This window comes from Oratosquilla oratoria, chromosome 41 (assembly GCF_046742065.1).
Source record: "Oratosquilla oratoria isolate Oo_2021 chromosome 41, ASM4674206v1, whole genome shotgun sequence".
NCBI classification, from domain to species: domain Eukaryota; kingdom Metazoa; phylum Arthropoda; class Malacostraca; order Stomatopoda; family Squillidae; genus Oratosquilla; species Oratosquilla oratoria.
The window spans coordinates 16,873,362-16,894,108 of NC_134817.1; the positions used below are offsets into that span (position 1 = coordinate 16,873,362).

Here is a 20,747-nt window from a genome sequence, read left to right on the forward strand (position 1 = left end):
TGACCAAAATGCCCCAAAATGCCCAAAATCTGAAAGGGGGTACCCCATGGAATTTGGGGGGAAATCCGAATGTCAGCGATTTGGTCCAAACTTGCGCCACAAGTAGAGAGTGGGATAGGGTGCACACCAGCGTAGGCAGCACAATCCTGAGACTAAGGGTGTGGCGGTGAGAGCCCTCCAAATTTGGGCCTTTTGACGTTAATACCTGTAGCAGGGATACCGTGTGCCTGACTGGTGTGCCATTGCACTGCAGGGGTGTCATAGCGGGTAAATCGGTGGAGGTGACCAAAATGCCCGAAGTCAGCGATTTCCTCCAAACTTGCGCCACAAGTACACGGTGGGACAGGGTCCACATCACCGAAGACCGCGCAATCCTCAGACCAAGGGTCTGGCCGTCAGAGCCATCCAAACTTCCGCCAAATGACGTTTATGCCTCTAAAAGGGATACCGTGCGCCTGACTGCCCGGCCATTGCACTGCAGGGCATCCCAGGCCGCCCCGGACCTGTGGGTGTCATAGCGCGCAAATCGGTGTCGGTGACCAAAATGACCCAGAACCCAAAAAAACTCTTTGGAATTTGGGGGGAAAATCCGATGTCAGCGATTTGGTCCAAACTTGCGCCACAAGTAGAGGGTGGGACAGGGTCCACATGACCGAAGACCGCGGAATCGTGAGAAGGGTGCGGCCGTCAGAGCCATCCAAAGTTGCGCCAAATGACGTTTATGCCTCTGGCAGGGATACCGTGCGCCGGACTGCCCGGCCATTGCAGTGGAGGGCATCCCAGGCCTTGCCGGACCTGTGGGTCTGTTAGCGGGCAAATCGGTGTCGGTGACCAAAATGACCCAGAACCCAAAAAACGTCAAAGGGGGGGCCCTTTGGAATTTGGGGGGAAATCCGATGTCAGCGATTTGGTCCAAACTTGCGCCACAAGTAGAGGGTGGGACAGGGTCCACATGACCGAAGACCGCGGAATCGTGAGACCAAGGGTGCGGCCGTCAGAGCCATCCAAAGTTGCGCCAAATGACGTTTATGCCTCTGGCAGGGATACCGTGCGCCGGACTGCCCGGCCATTGCAGTGGAGGGCATCCCAGGCCTTGCCGGACCTGTGGGTCTGTTAGCGGGCAAATCGGTGTCGGTGACCAAAATGACCCAGAACCCAAAAAAACGTCAAAGGGGGGGCCCTTTGGAATTTGGGGGGAAATCCGATGTCAGCGATTTGGTCCAAACTTGCGCCACAAGTAGAGGGTGGGACAGGGTCCACATGACCGAAGACCGCGGAATCGTGAGACCAAGGGTGCGGCCGTCAGAGCCATCCAAAGTTGCGCCAAATGACGTTTATGCCTCTGGCAGGGATACCGTGCGCCGGACTGCCCGGCCATTGCAGTGGAGGGCATCCCAGGCCTTGCCGGACCTGTGGGTCTGTTAGCGGGCAAATCGGTGTCGGTGACCAAAATGACCCAGAACCCAAAAAACGTCAAAGGGGGGGCCCTTTGGAATTTGGGGGGGAAATCCGATGTCAGCGATTTGGTCCAAACTTGCGCCACAAGTAGAGGGTGGGACAGGGTCCACATGACCGAAGACCGCGGAATCGTGAGACCAAGGGTGCGGCCGTCAGAGCCATCCAAAGTTGCGCCAAATGACGTTTATGCCTCTGGCAGGGATACCGTGCGCCGGACTGCCCGGCCATTGCAGTGGAGGGCATCCCAGGCCTTGCCGGACCTGTGGGTCTGTTAGCGGGCAAATCGGTGTCGGTGACCAAAATGACCCAGAACCCAAAAAACGTCAAAGGGGGGGCCCTTTGGAATTTGGGGGGAAATCCGATGTCAGCGATTTGGTCCAAACTTGCGCCACAAGTAGAGGGTGGGACAGGGTCCACATGACCGAAGACCGCGGAATCGTGAGACCAAGAGTGCGGCCGTCAGAGCCATCCAAAGTTGCGCCAAATGACGTTTATGCCTCTGGTAGGGATACCGTGCGCCGGACTGCCCGGCCATTGCAGTGGAGGGCATCCCAGGCCTTGCCGGACCTGTGGGTCTGTTAGCGGGCAAATCGGTGTCGGTGACCAAAATGACCCAGAACCCAAAAAACGTCAAAGGGGGGGCCCTTTGGAATTTGGGGGGAAATCCGATGTCAGCGATTTGGTCCAAACTTGCGCCACAAGTAGAGGGTGGGACAGGGTCCACATGACCGAAGACCGCGGAATCGTGAGACCAAGGGTGCGGCCGTCAGAGCCATCCAAAGTTGCGCCAAATGACGTTTATGCCTCTGGCAGGGATACCGTGCGCCGGACTGCCCGGCCATTGCAGTGGAGGGCATCCCAGGCCTTGCCGGACCTGTGGGTCTGTTAGCGGGCAAATCGGTGTCGGTGACCAAAATGACCCAGAACCCAAAAAACGTCAAAGGGGGGGCCCTTTGGAATTTGGGGGGAAATCCGATGTCAGCGATTTGGTCCAAACTTGCGCCACAAGTAGAGGGTGGGACAGGGTCCACATGACCGAAGACCGCGGAATCGTGAGACCAAGGGTGCGGCCGTCAGAGCCATCCAAAGTTGCGCCAAATGACGTTTATGCCTCTGGCAGGGATACCGTGCGCCGGACTGCCCGGCCATTGCAGTGGAGGGCATCCCAGGCCTTGCCGGACCTGTGGGTGTGATAGCGGGCAAATCGGTGTCGGTGACCAAAATGACCCAGAACCCAAAAAACGTCAAAGGGGGGGCCCTTTGGAATTTGGGGGGAAATCCGATGTCAGCGATTTGGTCCAAACTTGCGCCACAAGTAGAGGGTGGGACAGGGTCCACATGACCGAAGACCGCGGAATCGTGAGACCAAGGGTGCGGCCGTCAGAGCCATCCAAAGTTGCGCCAAATGACGTTTATGCCTCTGGCAGGGATACCGTGCGCCGGACTGCCCGGCCATTGCAGTGGAGGGCATCCCAGGCCTTGCCGGACCTGTGGGTCTGTTAGCGGGCAAATCGGTGTCGGTGACCAAAATGACCCAGAACCCAAAAAACGTCAAAGGGGGGGCCCTTTGGAATTTGGGGGGAAATCCGATGTCAGCGATTTGGTCCAAACTTGCGCCACAAGTAGAGGGTGGGACAGGGTCCACATGACCGAAGACCGCGGAATCGTGAGACCAAGGGTGCGGCCGTCAGAGCCATCCAAAGTTGCGCCAAATGGCGTTTATGCCTCTGGCAGGGATACCGTGCGCCGGACTGCCCGGCCATTGCAGTGGAGGGCATCCCAGGCCTTGCCGGACCTGTGGGTGTGATAGCGGGCAAATCGGTGTCAGTGACCAAAATGACCCAGAACCCAAAAAACGTCAAAGGGGGGGCCCTTTGGAATTTGGGGGGAAATCCGATGTCAGCGATTTGGTCCAAACTTGCGCCACAAGTAGAGGGTGGGACAGGGTCCACATGGCCGAAGACCGCGGAATCGTGAGACCAAGGGTGCGGCCGTCAGAGCCATCCAAAGTTGCGCCAAATGACGTTTATGCCTCTGGCAGGGATACCGTGCGCCGGACTGCCCGGCCATTGCAGTGGAGGGCATCCCAGGCCTTGCCGGACCTGTGGGTCTGTTAGCGGGCAAATCGGTGTCGGTGACCAAAATGACCCAGAACCCAAAAAACGTCAAAGGGGGGGCCCTTTGGAATTTGGGGGGAAATCCGATGTCAGCGATTTGGTCCAAACTTGCGCCATAAGTAGAGGGTGGGACAGGGTCCACATGACCGAAGACCGCGGAATCGTGAGACCAAGGGTGCGGCCGTCAGAGCCATCCAAAGTTGCGCCAAATGACGTTTATGCCTCTGGTAGGGATACCGTGCGCCGGACTGCCCGGCCATTGCAGTGGAGGGCATCCCAGGCCTTGCCGGACCTGTGGGTGTGATAGCGGGCAAATCGGTGTCGGTGACCAAAATGACCCAGAACCCAAAAAACGTCAAGGGGCCCTTTGGAATTTGGGGGGAAATCCGATGTCAGCGATTTGGTCCAAACTTGCGCCACAAGTAGAGGGTGGGACAGGGTCCACATGACCGAAGACCGCGGAATCATGAGACCAAGGGTGCGGCCGTCAGAGCCATCCAAAGTTGCGCCAAATGACGTTTATGCCTCTGGCAGGGATACCGTGCCCCCGCCTGACCCGACATTGCAGTGGAGGGCATCCCAGGCCGCCCCGGACCTGTGGGTGTCATAGCGCGCAAATCGGTCGAGGTGACCAAAATGACCCAGAACCCAAAAAAACTCAAATTTCCGGGGAAGTCCGAAGTCAGCGATTTCCTCCAAACTTGCGCCACAAGTACACGGTGGGACAGGGTCCACATCACCGAAGACCGCGCAATCCTCAGACCAAGGGTCTGGCCGTCAGAGCCATCCAAACTTACGCCAAATGACGTTTATGCCTCTAAAAGGGATACCGTGCGCCTGACTGCCCGGCCATTGCACTGCAGGGCATCCCAGGCCGCCCTGGACCTGTGGGTGTCATAGCGCGCAAATCGGTGTCGGTGACCAAAATGACCCAGAACCCAAAAAAAAACTCAAATAGAGTACCCTTTGGAATTTCCGGGGAAATCCGAAGTCAGCGATTTCCTCCAAACTTGCGCCACAAGTACACGGTGGGACAGGGTCCACATCACCGAAGACCGCGCAATCCTCACACCAAGGGTCTGGCCGTCAGAGCCATCCAAAGTTCCGCCAAATGACGTTTATGCCTCTGGCAGGGATACCGTGCGCCGGACTGCCCGGCCATTGCACTGCAGGGCATCCCAGGCCGCCCCGGACCTGTGGCTGTCATAGCGGGCAAATCGCTCGAGGTGACCAAAATGACCCAGAACCCAAAAAGACTCAAAGGGGGTACCCTTTGGAATTTCCGGGGAAATCCGAAGTCAGCGATTTCCTCCAAACTTGCGCCACAAGTACACGGTGGGACAGGGTCCACATCACCGAAGACCGCGCAATCCTCAGACCAAGGGTCTGGCCGTCAGAGCCATCCAAACTTCCGCCAAATGACGTTTATGCCTCTAAAAGGGATACCGTGCGCCTGACTGCCCGGCCATTGCACTGCAGGGCATCCCAGGCCGCCCCGGACCTGTGGGTGTCATAGCGCGCAAATCGGTCGAGGTGACCAAAATGACCCAGAACCCAAAAAAACTCAAAGGGGGTACCCTTTGGAATTTCCGGGGAAATCCGAAGTCAGCGATTTCCTCCAAACTTGCGCCACAAGTACACGGTGGGACAGGGTCCACATCACCGAAGACCGCGCAATCCTCAGACCAAGGGTCTGGCCGTCAGAGCCATCCAAACTTCCGCCAAATGACGTTTATGCCTCTAAAAGGGATACCGTGCGCCTGACTGCCCGGCCATTGCACTGCAGGGCATCCCAGGCCGCCCCGGACCTGTGGGTGTCATAGCGCGCTAATCGGTCGAGGTGACCAAAATGACCCAGAACCCAAAAAAACTCAAAGGGGGTACCCTTTGGAATTTCCGGGGAAATCCGAAGTCAGCGATTTCCTCCAAACTTGCGCCACAAGTACACGGTGGGACAGGGTCCACATCACTGAAGACCGCGCAATCCTCAGACCAAGGGTCTGGCCGTCAGAGCCATCCAAACTTCTGCCAAATGACGTTTATGCCTCTAAAAGGGATACCGTGCGCCTGACTGCCCGGCCATTGCACTGCAGGGCATCCCAGGCCGCCCCGGACCTGTGGGTGTCATAGCGCGCAAATCGGTCGAGGTGACCAAAATGACCCAGAACCCAAAAAAACTCAAAGGGGGTAACCCTTTGGAATTTCCGGGGAAATCCGAAGTCAGCGATTTCCTCCAAACTTGCGCCACAAGTACACGGTGGGACAGGGTCCTCATCACCGAAGACCGCGCAATCCTCAGACCAAGGGTCTGGCCGTCAGAGCCGTCCAAACTTCCGCCAAATGACGTTTATGCCTCTAAAAGGGATACCGTGCGCCTGACTGCCCGGCCATTGCACTGCAGGGCATCCCAGGCCGCCCCGGACCTGTGGGTGTCATAGCGCGCAAATCGGTCGAGGTGACCAAAATGACCCAGAACCCCAAAAAACTCAAAGGGGGTACCCTTTGGAATTTCCGGGGAAATCCGAAGTCAGCGATTTCCTCCAAACTTGCGCCACAAGTACACGGTGGGACAGGGTCCACATCGCCGAAGACCGCGCAATCCTCAGACCAAGGGTCTGGCCGTCAGAGCCATCCAAACTTCTGCCAAATGACGTTTATGCCTCTAAAAGGGATACCGTGCGCCTGACTGCCCGGCCATTGCACTGCAGGGCATCCCAGGCCGCCCCGGACCTGTGGGTGTCATAGCGCGCAAATCGGTCGAGGTGACCAAAATGACCCAGAACCCAAAAAAACTCAAAGGGGGTACCCTTTGGAATTTCCGGGGAAATCCGAAGTCAGCGATTTCCTCCAAACTTGCGCCACAAGTACACGGTGGGACAGGGTCCACATCACCGAAGACCGCGCAATCCTCAGACCAAGGGTCTGGCCGTCAGAGCCATCCAAACTTCCGCCAAATGACGTTTATGCCTCTAAAAGGGATACCGTGCGCCTGACTGCCCGGCCATTGCACTGCAGGGCATCCCAGGCCACCCCGGACCTATGGGTGTCATAGCGCGCAAATTGGTCGAGGTGACCAAAATGACCCAGAATCCAAAAAAAAAAACTCAAAGGGGGTACCCTTTGGAATTTCCGGGGAAATCCGAAGTCAGCGATTTCCTCCAAACTTGCGCCACAAGTACACGGTGGGACAGGGTCCACATCACCGAAGACCGCGCAATCCTCAGACCAAGGGTCTGGCCGTCAGAGCCATCCAAACTTCCGCCAAATGACGTTTATGCCTCTAAAAGGGATACCGTGCGCCTGAGTGCCCGGCCATTGCACTGCAGGGCATCCCAGGCCACCCCGGACCTGTGGGTGTCATAGCGCGCAAATCGGTCGAGGTGACCAAAATGACCCAGAACCCAAAAAAACTCAAAGGGGGTACCCTTTGGAATTTCCGGGGAAATCCGAAGTCAGCGATTTCCTCCAAACTTGCGCCACAAGTACACGGTGGGACAGGGTCCACATCGCCGAAGACCGCGCAATCCTCAGACCAAGGGTCTGGCCGTCAGAGCCATCCAAACTTCTGCCAAATGACGTTTATGCCTCTAAAAGGGATACCGTGCGCCTGACTGCCCGGCCATTGCACTGCAGGGCATCCCAGGCCGCCCCGGACCTGTGGGTGTCATAGCGCGCAAATCGGTCGAGGTGACCAAAATGACCCAGAACCCAAAAAAACTCAAAGGGGTGAAATCCGAAGGTCAGCGATTTGGTCCAAACATGCGCCACAAGTACAGAGTGGGATAGGGTGCACATCACCGTAGACAGCAGAATCCTCAGACCAAGGGTGTGGCCGTCAGAGCCCTCTAAAGTTGGGCCTTTTGACGTTTATGCCTGTGGCAGGGATACCGTCTGTCTGTCTGGTGTGCCATTGCACTGCAGGGTATCCCAGGTCGCCCCGGACCTGTGGGTGTCACAGCGGCGAAATCGGTGGAGGTGACCAAAATGCCCCAAAAGGAAAAAAAAATCTCAAAGGGGGTACCCCATGGAATTTGGGGGGAAATCCGAAGGTCAGCGATTTGGTCCAAACTTGCGCCACAAGTAGAGAGTGGGATAGGGTGCACATCACCGTAGACAGCAGAATCCTCAGACCAAGGGTGTGGCCGTCAGAGCCCTCCAAAGTTGGGCCTTTTGACGTTTATGCCTGTGGCAGGGATACCGTTTGCCTGACTGGTGTGCCATTGCACTGCAGGGCATCCCAGGCCGCCCCGGACCTGTGGGTGTCATAGCGGCTAAATCGCTGGAGGTCACCAAAATGACCCAAAAGCAAAAAAATCTCAAAGGGGGTACCCCATGGAATTTGGGGGGAAATCCGAAGGTCAGCGATTTGGTCCAAACATGCACCACAAGTACAGAGTGGGATAGGGTGCACATCACCGTAGACAGCAGAATCCTCAGACCAAGGGTGTGGCCGTCAGAGCCCTCCAAAGTTGGGCCTTTTGACGTTTATGCCTGTGGCAGGGATACCGTGTGCCTGACTGGTGTGCCATTGCACTGCACGGCATCCCAGGCCGCCCCGGACCTGTGGGTGTCATAGCGGCTAAATGAGATTTTTTGGATTTTGGGTCATTTTGGTCACTTGCTTCGATGGGCCAAAATGGTGACCTTCGAATTTTCGGCTAAATTGTTGGGGTTAATCCCTTGAGATTTTTTGGATTTTGGGTCATTTTGGCCACTTGCTCCGATTTACTCGCCATCTCTCAAAGTTTACCTTGCTGTGCACTTTGACCGACTCTCTCCCTGTGGGGCAAGTTTGGACCAAATCGGTGACATTCGAATTTTTCGGCTAAATTGATGGGGTTAATCCTTTGAGATTTTTTGGATTTCGGGTCATATTGGTCACTTGCTCCGATTTACCCGCCATCTCACCCACAGGTCGAGGGTGGCTAGAGGTGTCGTGGAGTCCAATTTGACACCACTCAGGCCAACGGTATGGGTGCCAGAGGCCCAAAGGTGATTACTGGGTGAAAAGGCCCAAATTTGGAGGGGTGCCACTGCCACGCCCTTGGACTCAGGCTGCTCATGTTTACTTTGCTGTGCACTTTGACCGACTCTCTCCCTGTGGGGCAAGCTTGGACCAAATGGGTCACCTTCGAATTTTCGGAGATTTCTTGGATTTTGGGTCATATTGGTCACTTGCTCCGATTAACCAGCCATCTCACCCACAGGTCGAGGGCGGCTAGGGGTGCCGTGGAGTCCAATTTGACTTCACTCAGGCCAACGGAATGGGTGCCAGAGGCCCAAAGGTGATTACTGTGTGAAAAGGCCCAAATTTGGAGGGGTGCCACTGCCACGCCCTTGGACTCAGGTTGCCCATGTTTACCTTGCTATGCACTTTGACCGACTCTCTCCCTGTTTGACAAGTTTGGACCAAATCGGTGACATTCGAATTTTCGGCTAAATTCATTAGATTTGAGATTTTTTGGATTTTGGGTCATATTGGTCACTTGCTCCGATTTACCCGCCATCTCACCCACAGGTCGAGGGCGGCTAGGGCTGCCGTGGTCTCCAATTTGACACCAATCAGGCCAACGGTATGGGTGCCAGAGGCCCAAAGGTGATTACTGTATGAAAAGGCCCAAATTTGGAGGGGTGCCACTGCCACGCCCTTGGACTCAGGCTGCTCATGTTTACCTTGTTGTGCACTTTGACCGACACTCTCCCTGTGGGGCAAGTTTGGACCAAATCGGTGACTTTCGACTTTCGGCTAAATTGAGATTTTTTGGATTTTGGGTCATTTTGGTCACCTGCTCAGATTTACCTGCCATATCACCCACAGGTCGAGGGCGTGCAGGACTGCCGTGGAGTCCAATTTGACACCACTCAGGGATACGGTATGGGTGCCACATTCCAAAAAGTAAATACTGGGTGAAAAGGCCAAAGTTTGGAGGGGTGCCACCGCTACGCCCTTGGGCTAACGCTGTTCATATCTACCTTGCTTTGTATTTTGTCCGACTCTGTACCTGTGAGGCAAGTTTGGACCAAATCGGTGACCTTCGGATTTTGGGCAAAATTCATATGAGATATTTTGGATTTTGGGTGATATTGGTCACCTGCTCCGATTTACCCGCCTTATCACCCACAGGTCAAGGGCGTCCAGAGCTGCCATGGAACCCAATTTGACACCACTCAGGGATACGGTATGGGTGCCACATTCCAAAAAGTGAATACTGGGTGAAAAGGCCAAAGTTTGGAGGGGTGCCACTGCTACGCCCTGTGGCTAAGGCTGTTCATGTATACCTTGTTTTGTACTTTGTCCGACTCTCTACCTGTGAGGCAAGTTTGGACCATAATGATTTTGGGTCATTTTGGTCACCTGCTCAGATTTATCCGCCATATCACCCACAAATAGATGGCGTCCAGGGCTGCAATGGAGTCCAATTTGACACCACTCAGGGATACGGTATGGGTGCCACAGGCCCAAAAGTGAATACTGGGTGAAAATGCCCAAGTTTGGAGGGGTGCCACCGCCACGCCCTTGGGCTAAGGCTGTTCATGTCCACCTTGCTTTGTACTTTGTCAGACTCTTTACCTGTGAGGCAAGTTTGGACCAAATCGGTCACCTTCGGATTTTGGGCAAAATTCACATGGTTTTCCTTTGAGATTTTTTGGATTTTGGGTCATTTTGGTCACCTGCTCCGATTTACCCGCCATATCACCCATAGTTCGAGGGTGTTCAGGGCTGCCGTGGAGTCCAATTTGACACCACTCAGGGATACGGAATGGGTGCCACAGGCCCAAAAGTGAATCCTGGGTGAAAAGGCCCAAGTTTGGAGGGGTTCCACCGCCACGCCCTGTGGCTAAGGCTGTTCATGTCTACTTTGCTTTGTACTTTGTCCTGTGAGGCAAGTTTGGACCGAATCAGTCGCCTTTGGATTTTGGGCAAAATTCATATGGTTTCTCCTTTGAGGTTTTTTGGATTTTGGGTGATATTGGTCACCTGCTCCGATTTACCCGCCTTATCACCCACAGGTCAAGGGCGTCCAGAGCTGCCATGGAACCCAATTTGACACCAATCAGCGATACGGTATGGGTGCCACAGTCCCAAAAGTGAATACTAGGTGAAAAGGCCCAAGTTTGGAGGGGTGCCACTGCTACGCCCTGTGGCTGAGGCTGTTCATGTCTACCTTCCTTTGTACTTTGTCCAACTTTCTACCTGTGATGCAAGTTTGGACCAAATCGGTCACCTTCGGATTTTGGGCAAAATTCATATGGTTTCTCCTTTGAGATTTTTTGGATTTTGGGTCATTTTGGTCACCTGCTCCGATTTACCCGCCATATCACCCACAGATCTTTCCTTATGTCTCCATTTTACTCACTCATTACAGTCATTGTCTTAGTGCTTTCCACTACAACTACCTTTCCCTCCCTTTCCTGTTTCTCATTTAACAACTCCCTAAAATGCTCTGCCCACCTCCCTCTCAGTGCCTTCTCTTCCATTATCATCTCTCCACCTGGACCTTTTACCTTTTCTTCTCTACTTGATTCGCTTCGTCTTCCTCTTTTAAGTTTGTTCCAAAACATCTTTTTATTTCAAAATTTTCTGTCATACTCTTACCCCATTTCACATCTGCTCTCCTCTTTGCTTCCTTTATCTTAAGCTTAACTTCCCTTCTCTTTACTTTGCACCTCTCATATGATTTCCTCGTCCTAATTTGTAACCAATCTATGAAAGCCTGCTTCTTCTCTTCGACACCCTTCTTTGCTTCCTCATTCCACCACTCACTACCCTTCCTTCTATTTCCTCATGCCCTCCTTGTTCCACACACCATCTTTGCACACCTTATGACTCCCTCCTTGAACCATCCCTATTCCTCCTCCACTCCTAGTTCTACTCTATCCTTCACTCCTTCCCACTCCTCTCTCTTCTTTTTCTTATACTCCTTCTCCTTTTCTTTCTCATTTAAGCAGGTCACTCTTAAGTACCTCCCTACATTCTGCCCTTCTCCTCTCTCCCCATCTATTCTCCACTCTCAACTTACCTTCCACCAGAAAATGATCTGATATTCCCCCACTCTCTCCCCTTAGAACATGTACATCCTTAACTCTTCCTACCATACTCCTGGTCACCACTATATAGTCCATTAACGCTCTATCTACCACCCTCTCTCATGTGTACCTATAATTGACTTTCTTCCTAAACACTGTATTTGCTATCAACTCTCTTTTGAGACACATCTCCACCATCAACTCTCCACTATAATTTCTTCCTGGAACTCCATACTTCCCAATCACTCCATCTATTGGTTTGTTTCTTACCCCAGCATTAAGGTCTCCCAATACAACTACATTGACATTTCTCCCTAATCCCTCTATGCACTCATTTAGATCTATCAAAAAATCCTCCCTTTCCTCTATGCTCTTCTCACTACCAGGCCCATACACACATACAAAAACCCACATCTCCCTTCCCAGCTTCACCTTCATCCACATCATCCTTGAAGAAACCCTCTTCCACTCCACTACACACCTATCACTTCACTAGTATAGCCACCATTTCTCTCCCTCGTCCCCTCTTCACTCCCAAACTCACTTGCCCCTCCAATTCAACTTAGTTTCATTCAATACCAACACATCCATCTTTCTTCTCACAAACATACTGCCTATCTCTTCCCTTTTACTCTCATCTGTACCACATCCACGCACATTAAAAGACCCAAACCTTAGGGTACTGGTTGGAAAACTCCTAGACCCTTTTATGCCTTTACTTTTTTTTAGGAATGTCCCCTGTGGGGCTACAGGTAGCAGGATTCCTAGTCCTAGCCCCCGTCCCGTTTTTTGTCGCCTCTTACGACTCAAGTGGGAAGACTTGGTGGTGGCATTCTCTTCCCCCACCACAGGGTAGGCGAAATAAGGAAACGAATAGTCAGAGAAATGGTACAGGACAGTAACAAGGGGTTGAAGGACAGCATAATGGAGGGACAGTTGTAGTATTATAAAAATATCATCATTTCTCTATGAACAGAGTCTTCTTCTATCACAGACAAAATGATGTGTGGCTCTGGTCCATAGGGGTGCCCCATATAGACCCTAAAGTATCAACTACATGCTACTTTGCCACAATAGCATGCAGCCAATACCCCAGATGGGGTATCTTTTTATTACATTCAATTTTTTTTTCATATTCTTCCCCAATTTCATGTGCTCTCCTTTACCTTATGTTTTACTTCTCTTCTCTTTGTATATTTCATATGATTTTCTCATTATATTTTGCAACCAATCTGTGAATGCTCATTTCTTCTCTTCTACAACCTTTGCTTCACCACTTACTACCCTCCCTTGTTCCACACATTCATCTTTGCACACCTTGTAACTCTCTCCTTGAAACATCTCCATTCCTTTCCACTCCTAGTTCTACTATATCCTTCACTCCCTCCCACTCTTCTGTCAGCTTCTTGCATTTCTCCTTTTCTTTCTCATTTAAGCAGTTTACCATAAGGACCTCCCTACCTTCTGTTCTTTTCCTTTTTCTCCATCTATCCTCCACTCTCAACTTAGCTTCCACCAAAAAATTACCTGATATTTCACCACTCTCTCCCCTAAGAACATGTACACCCATAACTCTTCCTCCTCTTCTCCTGGTAACCACTATAATGTCCATTAAGGAATTAAGTAAAAACTAAAAAACACATCAAACATTTACTTAAATAATAATTGTAACTTTACATACATACATACTTACAACTTATCACATACCATCAACAGTTATGTAATCATAATAATTCATGAGTATTGTATAAAAAATTGCCATTACAAGCACATCACGAAGCTTCGAGTTTGTACACGGATTAGACATGATGTAAAAGAAGGAGGAAGCAGTGGTAAAGGGGAGGAAACTAATTAATGAAGAGGCCGAGGAAGCAGAAGTCACGGCAATGGACTGTGCAACTGTTGTGACATTCAGACGGATGACTGCGCCGTCCATACCCAGACTATTTACTGCTAACACGACCCAGTCGCCAGCTTCTGCTTCAGTTACTCCCGCCACAGTAAGAACTGCATGGTGACAATGTGGCCACTCAGATCCCTGCAGAAGGAAAAACACAATTACCAACTGACATTAATCTTATCATTGGGCAGATATGCGTGTGTGTATATTTATCTAACTGAGGTTGATGAAAGAGTATTGGTATGGTTTGGACACATGGAAAGAATGAGTAAAGAAAGATCAATAAAAGAGGTGTGGAATGCAGAGGTAGAAGGAGTGAACATGAAGGGATAACCAAGGATGAGATGGATGGATGCGGTAAAAGGGGCATTGGGAATGGGGAATGTCTGTTGAGGAAGGATAGGAGAAGACAGAAGATAGGGGTGAATGGAGAATGGTTGTGTATGGATCATGTGATGCATGAAAGGGAATGGGTGGGGGATGGGGGATGAGGGAGTATGTGTGAAAAATAATTTGATGCAGCCTGAAGGGATTTCTCCCCATCTTCTCTCTTGTTTTTTTTTGCATGAGGGGACGGAGGGGGAGGTTGTGTGTCGCCGATTTAATGAAGCAGCTTTGCTGTGAATGAGCTGTGTCTTGTGACACAGATTCTGACCAAGGGCAGTGGGTGAGATACAGGGATGACCCGTCATCCAAGAGGAGCCAAGATAAGAGGGAGGGAGGGAGGTGAATGGGAGTGGGGTATGTGGGGATGGAATGGGTGGGAGTGGATTTTATGCCTTTGTTTTTTGGCTACCTCCCTTACAAGGGGGAAAATGCCTTTGGTATATGTATGTTGAATACAGGAGAGAAGCAATGATTGTTGGGTCCCATCCTATTCTCTACATTTTCATCATGCTGTGTGTGTGTATGTGATTCACCTTGGTCTTTGGATCACATGTTGGACTCGTGATTGACATCCGTTTCCCTCTCGGAAGAGAGCTCAGAGCTCGTATGACCGATCTATGGGTAATGCTGTGACCTTAAACGCACACACACCCCAAACTCCCCGCCCACAAGAGTTGGAGTAACGACTCGAAGCGCAGTGATACTGAAATTATTTGAGCCCTGGGCAAGATTTGAACCTGGACTGCCGTAATGACAGTCAGGGACTCTACCAACCGCGCCACCGAGTGTGTGTTTATGTAATTGTAGTCTACAGGAAAGGAGCAACGCTTGTCAGGTCGGGTCTTCTATTCTCTAATTTTCTAACCTACCTAGACTCAAATTCATGTACAGTTTCAGCTTAATCTATCCTTGATTTCCAATTATCATAATTAGATTTGAACTTTACTTTACTGGGAGGGAGGGTGGAGGGGAGTGGAGTGTATTTAGGGATGGAATGGGTGGGAATGATTTTATGCCTTTTTCTTTTTGGCTACCTCCCTTGTAAGGGGGAAGAAGCCTTGGTATATGTATGTATGTATGTAGATTTGAATTTATATTGTTTGAGATTGGTCTATCACCTTCTAAGCTATTCTACATATTTATGCATCTATGTGGAAAAATGTACTTCTTCACATCCTTTAGACACGTGGTCTTTTCTAATTTACGCCGATGAGCTCTTAAAGCCCTCTTATCTTTAATGAGATCTCTTCTGTCAATGCAATCTACCCTGTCAGTGACCTAAACACTGTAATCACATCACCTCTTTCTCTATTGATTTTTCAAAGTTGTCAGACCCAGTACATTTAGTCTTTTATCATATGTTTTATCTTCCAGGTTGGGGACCGGTCTTGTTGCTGCCCTTTGTATTCTCTCGATCTGCATATATCCTTCACTCTGTGCGGGAACCATACTACTGACACGTCTTGGACATATCAGGGTTTTGGCAATTTATTTTTTCCATCATGCTTTTTGGCTACCTCCCTTGTAAGGGGGAAAAAAGTCTTGGTATATGTATGTATGTTTATCCATATAGTGGAATGCCACTTTAATCTTCAGCAGTAATCCATATGTTTCTCCCACAATCCTGACGATATGTCCGTCAGGTGATAGTTCTCTTTTATCAACACTCCGAAGTCTTTCTCCTCTTTTGCATTTGTAATAAGTTCACTTTCTAAGGAACTGCTTAAGGATGGCATATTGTTTCTACTGCCCATTTCCAGTACTTAATTTCTTTTTTTATAAAACTTCATTTTCCATTCTTGTCTCTATGCTAAAATAGTGTCTACATCTTCTTGCTATAGTCTACCATCCTCCTCATTTTTCTCTCTTCCCATGAGTTTTGCATCACCTGCAAACGTGTTGGCATAGCTTGTCATTCCTTCCATCACGTCATTGATATAGACAAGAAACAATATAGTGTGTGTCTGTGTGCATTGTGTGGTGTATTTGTGTGTGTCACACACAACACATACACACAATGTGCACACACACATACTCTAGTGTGGTGTGTATATGTGTTGTGCTTGTGTGTATGTTGTGTGTACATTGTGATGTGAGTGTCACACACAACATATCTACACACACACACCAAAGACAAACACAACACCTACACAAAAATACACAGTGGTTAGAGTTTTCGGCTGCCACTATGGTGGTCTGGGTTCGAATCCCACCCAGGGCTGAAATAGTTTCAGTATTGCTGCACTGGGAGTCGTTACTCCAACTTTCATGGGCAGGGCGTTAGGGGTGTGTGTGCATGTAAGGTCACAGCATTACCCATAGATTGGTCATATGTGAACTCTGAGCTCTCTTCACGAGTCCAACATGTGATCCAAGACCATGGTGAATCACATACACAACAGAGGCGCATCACACACATACATACATATACCAAGGCTTTTTCCCCCTTACAAGGGAGGTAGCCAAAGAAAAGGAAAGGCACTAAATCATTCCCACCCATTCCATCCCTGAATACACTCCACACCCCTCCCATCCTCCCTCTTATCTGAGCACCTCCTGGATGATGGGTCATCCCTGCACCTTGCCCACTGCCCTGGGTCAGAAGCAGTGTCGCAAGACACAGCACATCCACAGCAAGGCTGCTTCATTAAATCGGCGACCCCCCCCCCTGCACAAAAGGAGAGGACGGGGAGAAATCCCTTAGGGCTGCGTCAACTTTTGCTCACACATACTACCTCACCCCCCACCCCCCCGCCCATTCCACCTCATGCAATCACCTCATCCATATACAACCATTCTCCATTTACCCGTCTTCTGTCCTCTCCCGTCCTTCCTCAACAGACATTCCCCTCTTCCCCAAAGCCCCCTTCACCCCATCCATCCACCTCATCCTAGGACATCCCCTCATGTTCACTCCCTCCACATCTGCCTTCCATACCTCTTTTACTAGTCTTTCTTCACTCATTCTTTCCATGTGTCCAAACCATCCTAATACTCTTTCATCAACCCTATCTCCCAGCTCCTTTTCCACCCCTGTTCTCCTCCTCACCTCCTCATTTCTCACTCTATCTAGCCTAGTAACCCCCACCATACTTCTCAGACACCTCATCTCAAACACATTCAAACTCCTTCTCTCTTCTTCTCTTATGTTCCATGTTTCTGCCCCATACAGTACTGTTGGCACAATCACTCCTTCATACAGTCTCCTCTTAGCATCCATTCCCAAATGTCTATTCCTCATTATACTCTTTAATCCACCAAGGCATTTACTCGCTTCTCTCAATCTACATTCTACCTCCACCTTCACTCCACCTTTTCCTGCCACATTTGCACCCAAGTATCTAAAACTATCCACTTCCTCCAGTTGCTCTCCCTTAATGCTCACTTCCAGTCTACTGCCACTTTCACCCCTTGTACATCTCATCACCTTACTTTTACCCACATTTATCTTCAGCTTGCTTCTATCATGTACTCTCCCAAACTCTGCCACCAACTTCCTCAATCCCTCCTCCAATCCTGCCACAAGCGCAGTGTCGTCCGCAAACAACAGCTAGCTCGCCTCCCACTTTTCTCCATTTTCTTTAACCATCTCCAATCCCTTTCCCACTACCCTTGCATTTACCTCTCGCACCACCCCATCCATGTATAAGTTGAACAGCCAGGGCGACATAACGCATCCTTGACGAAGTCCCACCTTTACCTCGAACCACTCACTCTCTCCATTTCCAATCCTGACACAAGCTCTACTACTCTCATAAAAACTCTTGACAGCTCCCAAAAGCTTTCCTCCTATCCCATATATCTGCATAACCTCCCACAGTGCCTTTCTGTCTACCCTATCATAAGCCTTTTCCAGATCCATAAAAGCCCAAAAAACATCCTTCCCCTTTCCTATAGCTTTCTCACATATGTCTTACCACAAAGATCTGATCTACACAACCTCTACCTGTCCTAATTCCACACTGTTCCTCACCAATTACTCCTTCTGTTCCTCTCCTAATCCTCTCAATCAAGATCCTCCCATAAGCCTTCCTAACTACACTTAACAAGCTAATCCCTCTGAAACTACTACATTCACACTTGTCCCCTTTTCCCTTGTAAAGAGGAACTATACAGGCACTCCTCCGGCACTCTACCCTCTCTCCAGCAAACATTAAAAGCTCACCAACCAGTCCACCATCACTGTACCTCCCTTTTTCAGACATTCTGCATGGCATCCATCCAGACCAGGTGCCTTACCTGCTTTCATCATCTTAACAACTGCCTTCACCTCATCCTTCCTTATTTCTCCTCCATTCTCCTCACTCATCACTTTCATTTTCTTTGCCTTTCCCACTGCAGCTATCTTTCCTTCCCTATCCTCCTTCACATTTAGCAACTCCCTAAAATATTCTGCCCATCTTCCCCTTACTGCCTTCTCTTCCATTATCATCTCTCCATCTGCACCTTTTACCTTTTCTTCTCTACTTGATTCGCCTCCTCTTCCTCTCTTAATTTCTTTCCAAAACATCTTTTTATTACTTTCAAAATTTTCTGTCATACTCTTACCATTTCACATCTGCTCTCCTCTTTGCAACCTTTACCTTTTGCTTTACTTCTCTTTTCTTTTCTTTGTACCTCTCATATGACTCCCTCATCCTATTTTGTAACCAATCTGTGAAAGCTCGCTTCTTCTCTTCTACAACCCTCTTTGTTTCCTCATCCCACCATTCACTACCCTTTCTTCTATTTCCCCCTGTCCTTCTTGTTCCACACACCATCCTTGCACACTTAATGACTCCCTCCTTGAACCATCCCCATTCCTCCTCCACACCCAGCTCTACTCTATCCTTTACTCCCTCCCACTCCTCCTTCAGCTTCTTTCCGTACTCCTTCTCCTTTTCATTCAAAGAGTTCACTCTAAGAACCTCCCTACCTTTTGTCCCTTTCCTCTTTCTCCATCTATCCTCCACTCTCAACTTACCAAATTATCTGATATTCCCCCACCCTCTCCCCTTAGCACATGTACATCCTTAGCTCTTCCTATCATAATCCTATTTACCACTACATAATCCATTAGTGCTCTATCTACCACCCTTCCCTCCACCACCCTCTCCCATGTGTACTTATGCTTGACTTTCTTCCAAAACACTGTATTTGCTATCATCAACTCTCTAGACACATACATACAAATATTTAACAACAAACTAGATGCTGAAAGATACAAAGACAGGTCACTACAAGCATAGTTCCCTTCCCGTATAATACAACACGCATACACACACACCAGAGTATGTGTGTTTGTTTTTTGTGTATTTACCTACCTAGTTGTATTTACCTACTTGTATCTTCCAGGAAAGGAGCTATCTGTATCTTGCTCTTAAATTCTTCTATTGTTTTTGTACACACTATTGTTTCGTCTAGTATGCTCCATAGATCCACCACTCTTGTGTTTCTCTTATCCCAATTTAGTAAGTCATCTCCATCAAGAACTTCTACATCTTTCATAATTCTGTAGATGGTCAACAAGTCACTTCTTTTTCTTCTTTGTTCCAGAGTTGGTGTAACCATCACTAACCATCACCAACCCTACACATGATCCACACACATGCAACATGGTACTCCATCAACTTTATAGCTTTTTCACAAATTTTATCTACCATGCTTGTGAGGGAAACCAGCCTGTAATTTGTTGGGTCTTCCTTATTTCCTCCTTCATAAATTGGTATGATATAAGCATTTTTCCAGTCTTCTGGTATTTTTCCTTTGAGTGGGCAACTTATTATGTTATATATTTTGTCTGTTAGTTCTTCTTTACATTCTTTTAATATCCAATTTGCTATTCCATCCAGGCTGTGTGATTTCCTGACATCAAGGTTCATTATTTGATCCATTATTTCTTTCCATGTTACTCTTATTCCTCTTTTTTCTCTAGTGAAAACCGACTTGAAGTGTTTCCTCATGGCTTCTGACATCTCTGTATTCTGTATTCCCTTGGTGTACTTTCACTATTTCCTGTTTATTTTTTAGTTTACCATTTACATATCTATGGAATAGTTTTGGCTGAACCTTGCATTTTTCTATTATGTCTTTTTCATAGTTTCTTTTTTTCTTCCCTGCATATTTTTACATATTTATTCCTTTGATTCTCTGTTCTTTTCTTCTTTAGCTTCGTTTATCAATGTCTTAATTTTTTCGCTTTCCTCATCATTCAAGTCTCTTTTTATCCATATATTTTTATAGTGTTCATTACTTGCTAATTTTCTTGTTCTTGCAAAGATTTCTTCTGCTGTGTGTATTTACTTAGTTGTATTCTACAGGAAGGGGAGCTATATTTGTGGTGTCCCTTCTTTGTATCTTGCAACATCTAGTTTGTTCTTAAATTCATGTATGGTGTTTGCACACACTATTGTTTTGTCCCATTTGTTCCAGACATCCACCACTCTGTGTGGAAAGTTTTCAGATCTCTTCTATAATGGTCCTTTTTGAGTTTCTTTTCATGTCCCATTGTTTTTCTTCTATCCCAGTTTAACAAGTCTTCTCTATCAAGGACTTCCATACCTTCCATAATTCTAGAAATGGCCGACAGATCTCCTCTTTCTCTTCTTTGTTCTAGGGTTGGTAATTCCAGTTTAGACAATCTTTGCTCATATGTCAGTTTTGAAAGTGTTGGGGCCATCTTTGTTGTTGCTCTTTGGATTCTTTCTATTTTCCTTATATTCTTTTTTGTACTGGGTGTCCATAGTGTCACTGCATACTCCAGTCTTGATCTTATCAATGTGATTAGTATTTTCTTTACCATATCCTCATCCAAGTAATAAAAAGCCACCTTTATTGATCTTAATAAATTTAGGTTTCTCCAACTATTTTGTTTATCT

The 20,747-nt window shown here is 48.8% G+C and overlaps 1 protein-coding gene across 3 annotated transcripts in view; it reads right to left on the reverse strand.

Moving 5' to 3' along the window:
• Positions 1 to 13,239: 13,239 nt before the first annotated feature.
• The window catches only part of LOC143021007 (immunoglobulin superfamily member 10-like), a 128,493-nt gene continuing 120,985 nt past the window's right edge, over positions 13,240 to 20,747 (reverse strand). For all 3 annotated transcript variants that reach the window (XM_076178110.1, XM_076178109.1, XM_076178108.1), the window contains one exon: positions 13,240 to 13,641. In XM_076178110.1, coding sequence (XP_076034225.1) covers positions 13,303 to 13,641 — 339 coding nt within the window. In that variant the 3' untranslated portion in view covers positions 13,240 to 13,302. The remainder of the gene's footprint in view (positions 13,642 to 20,747) is intronic.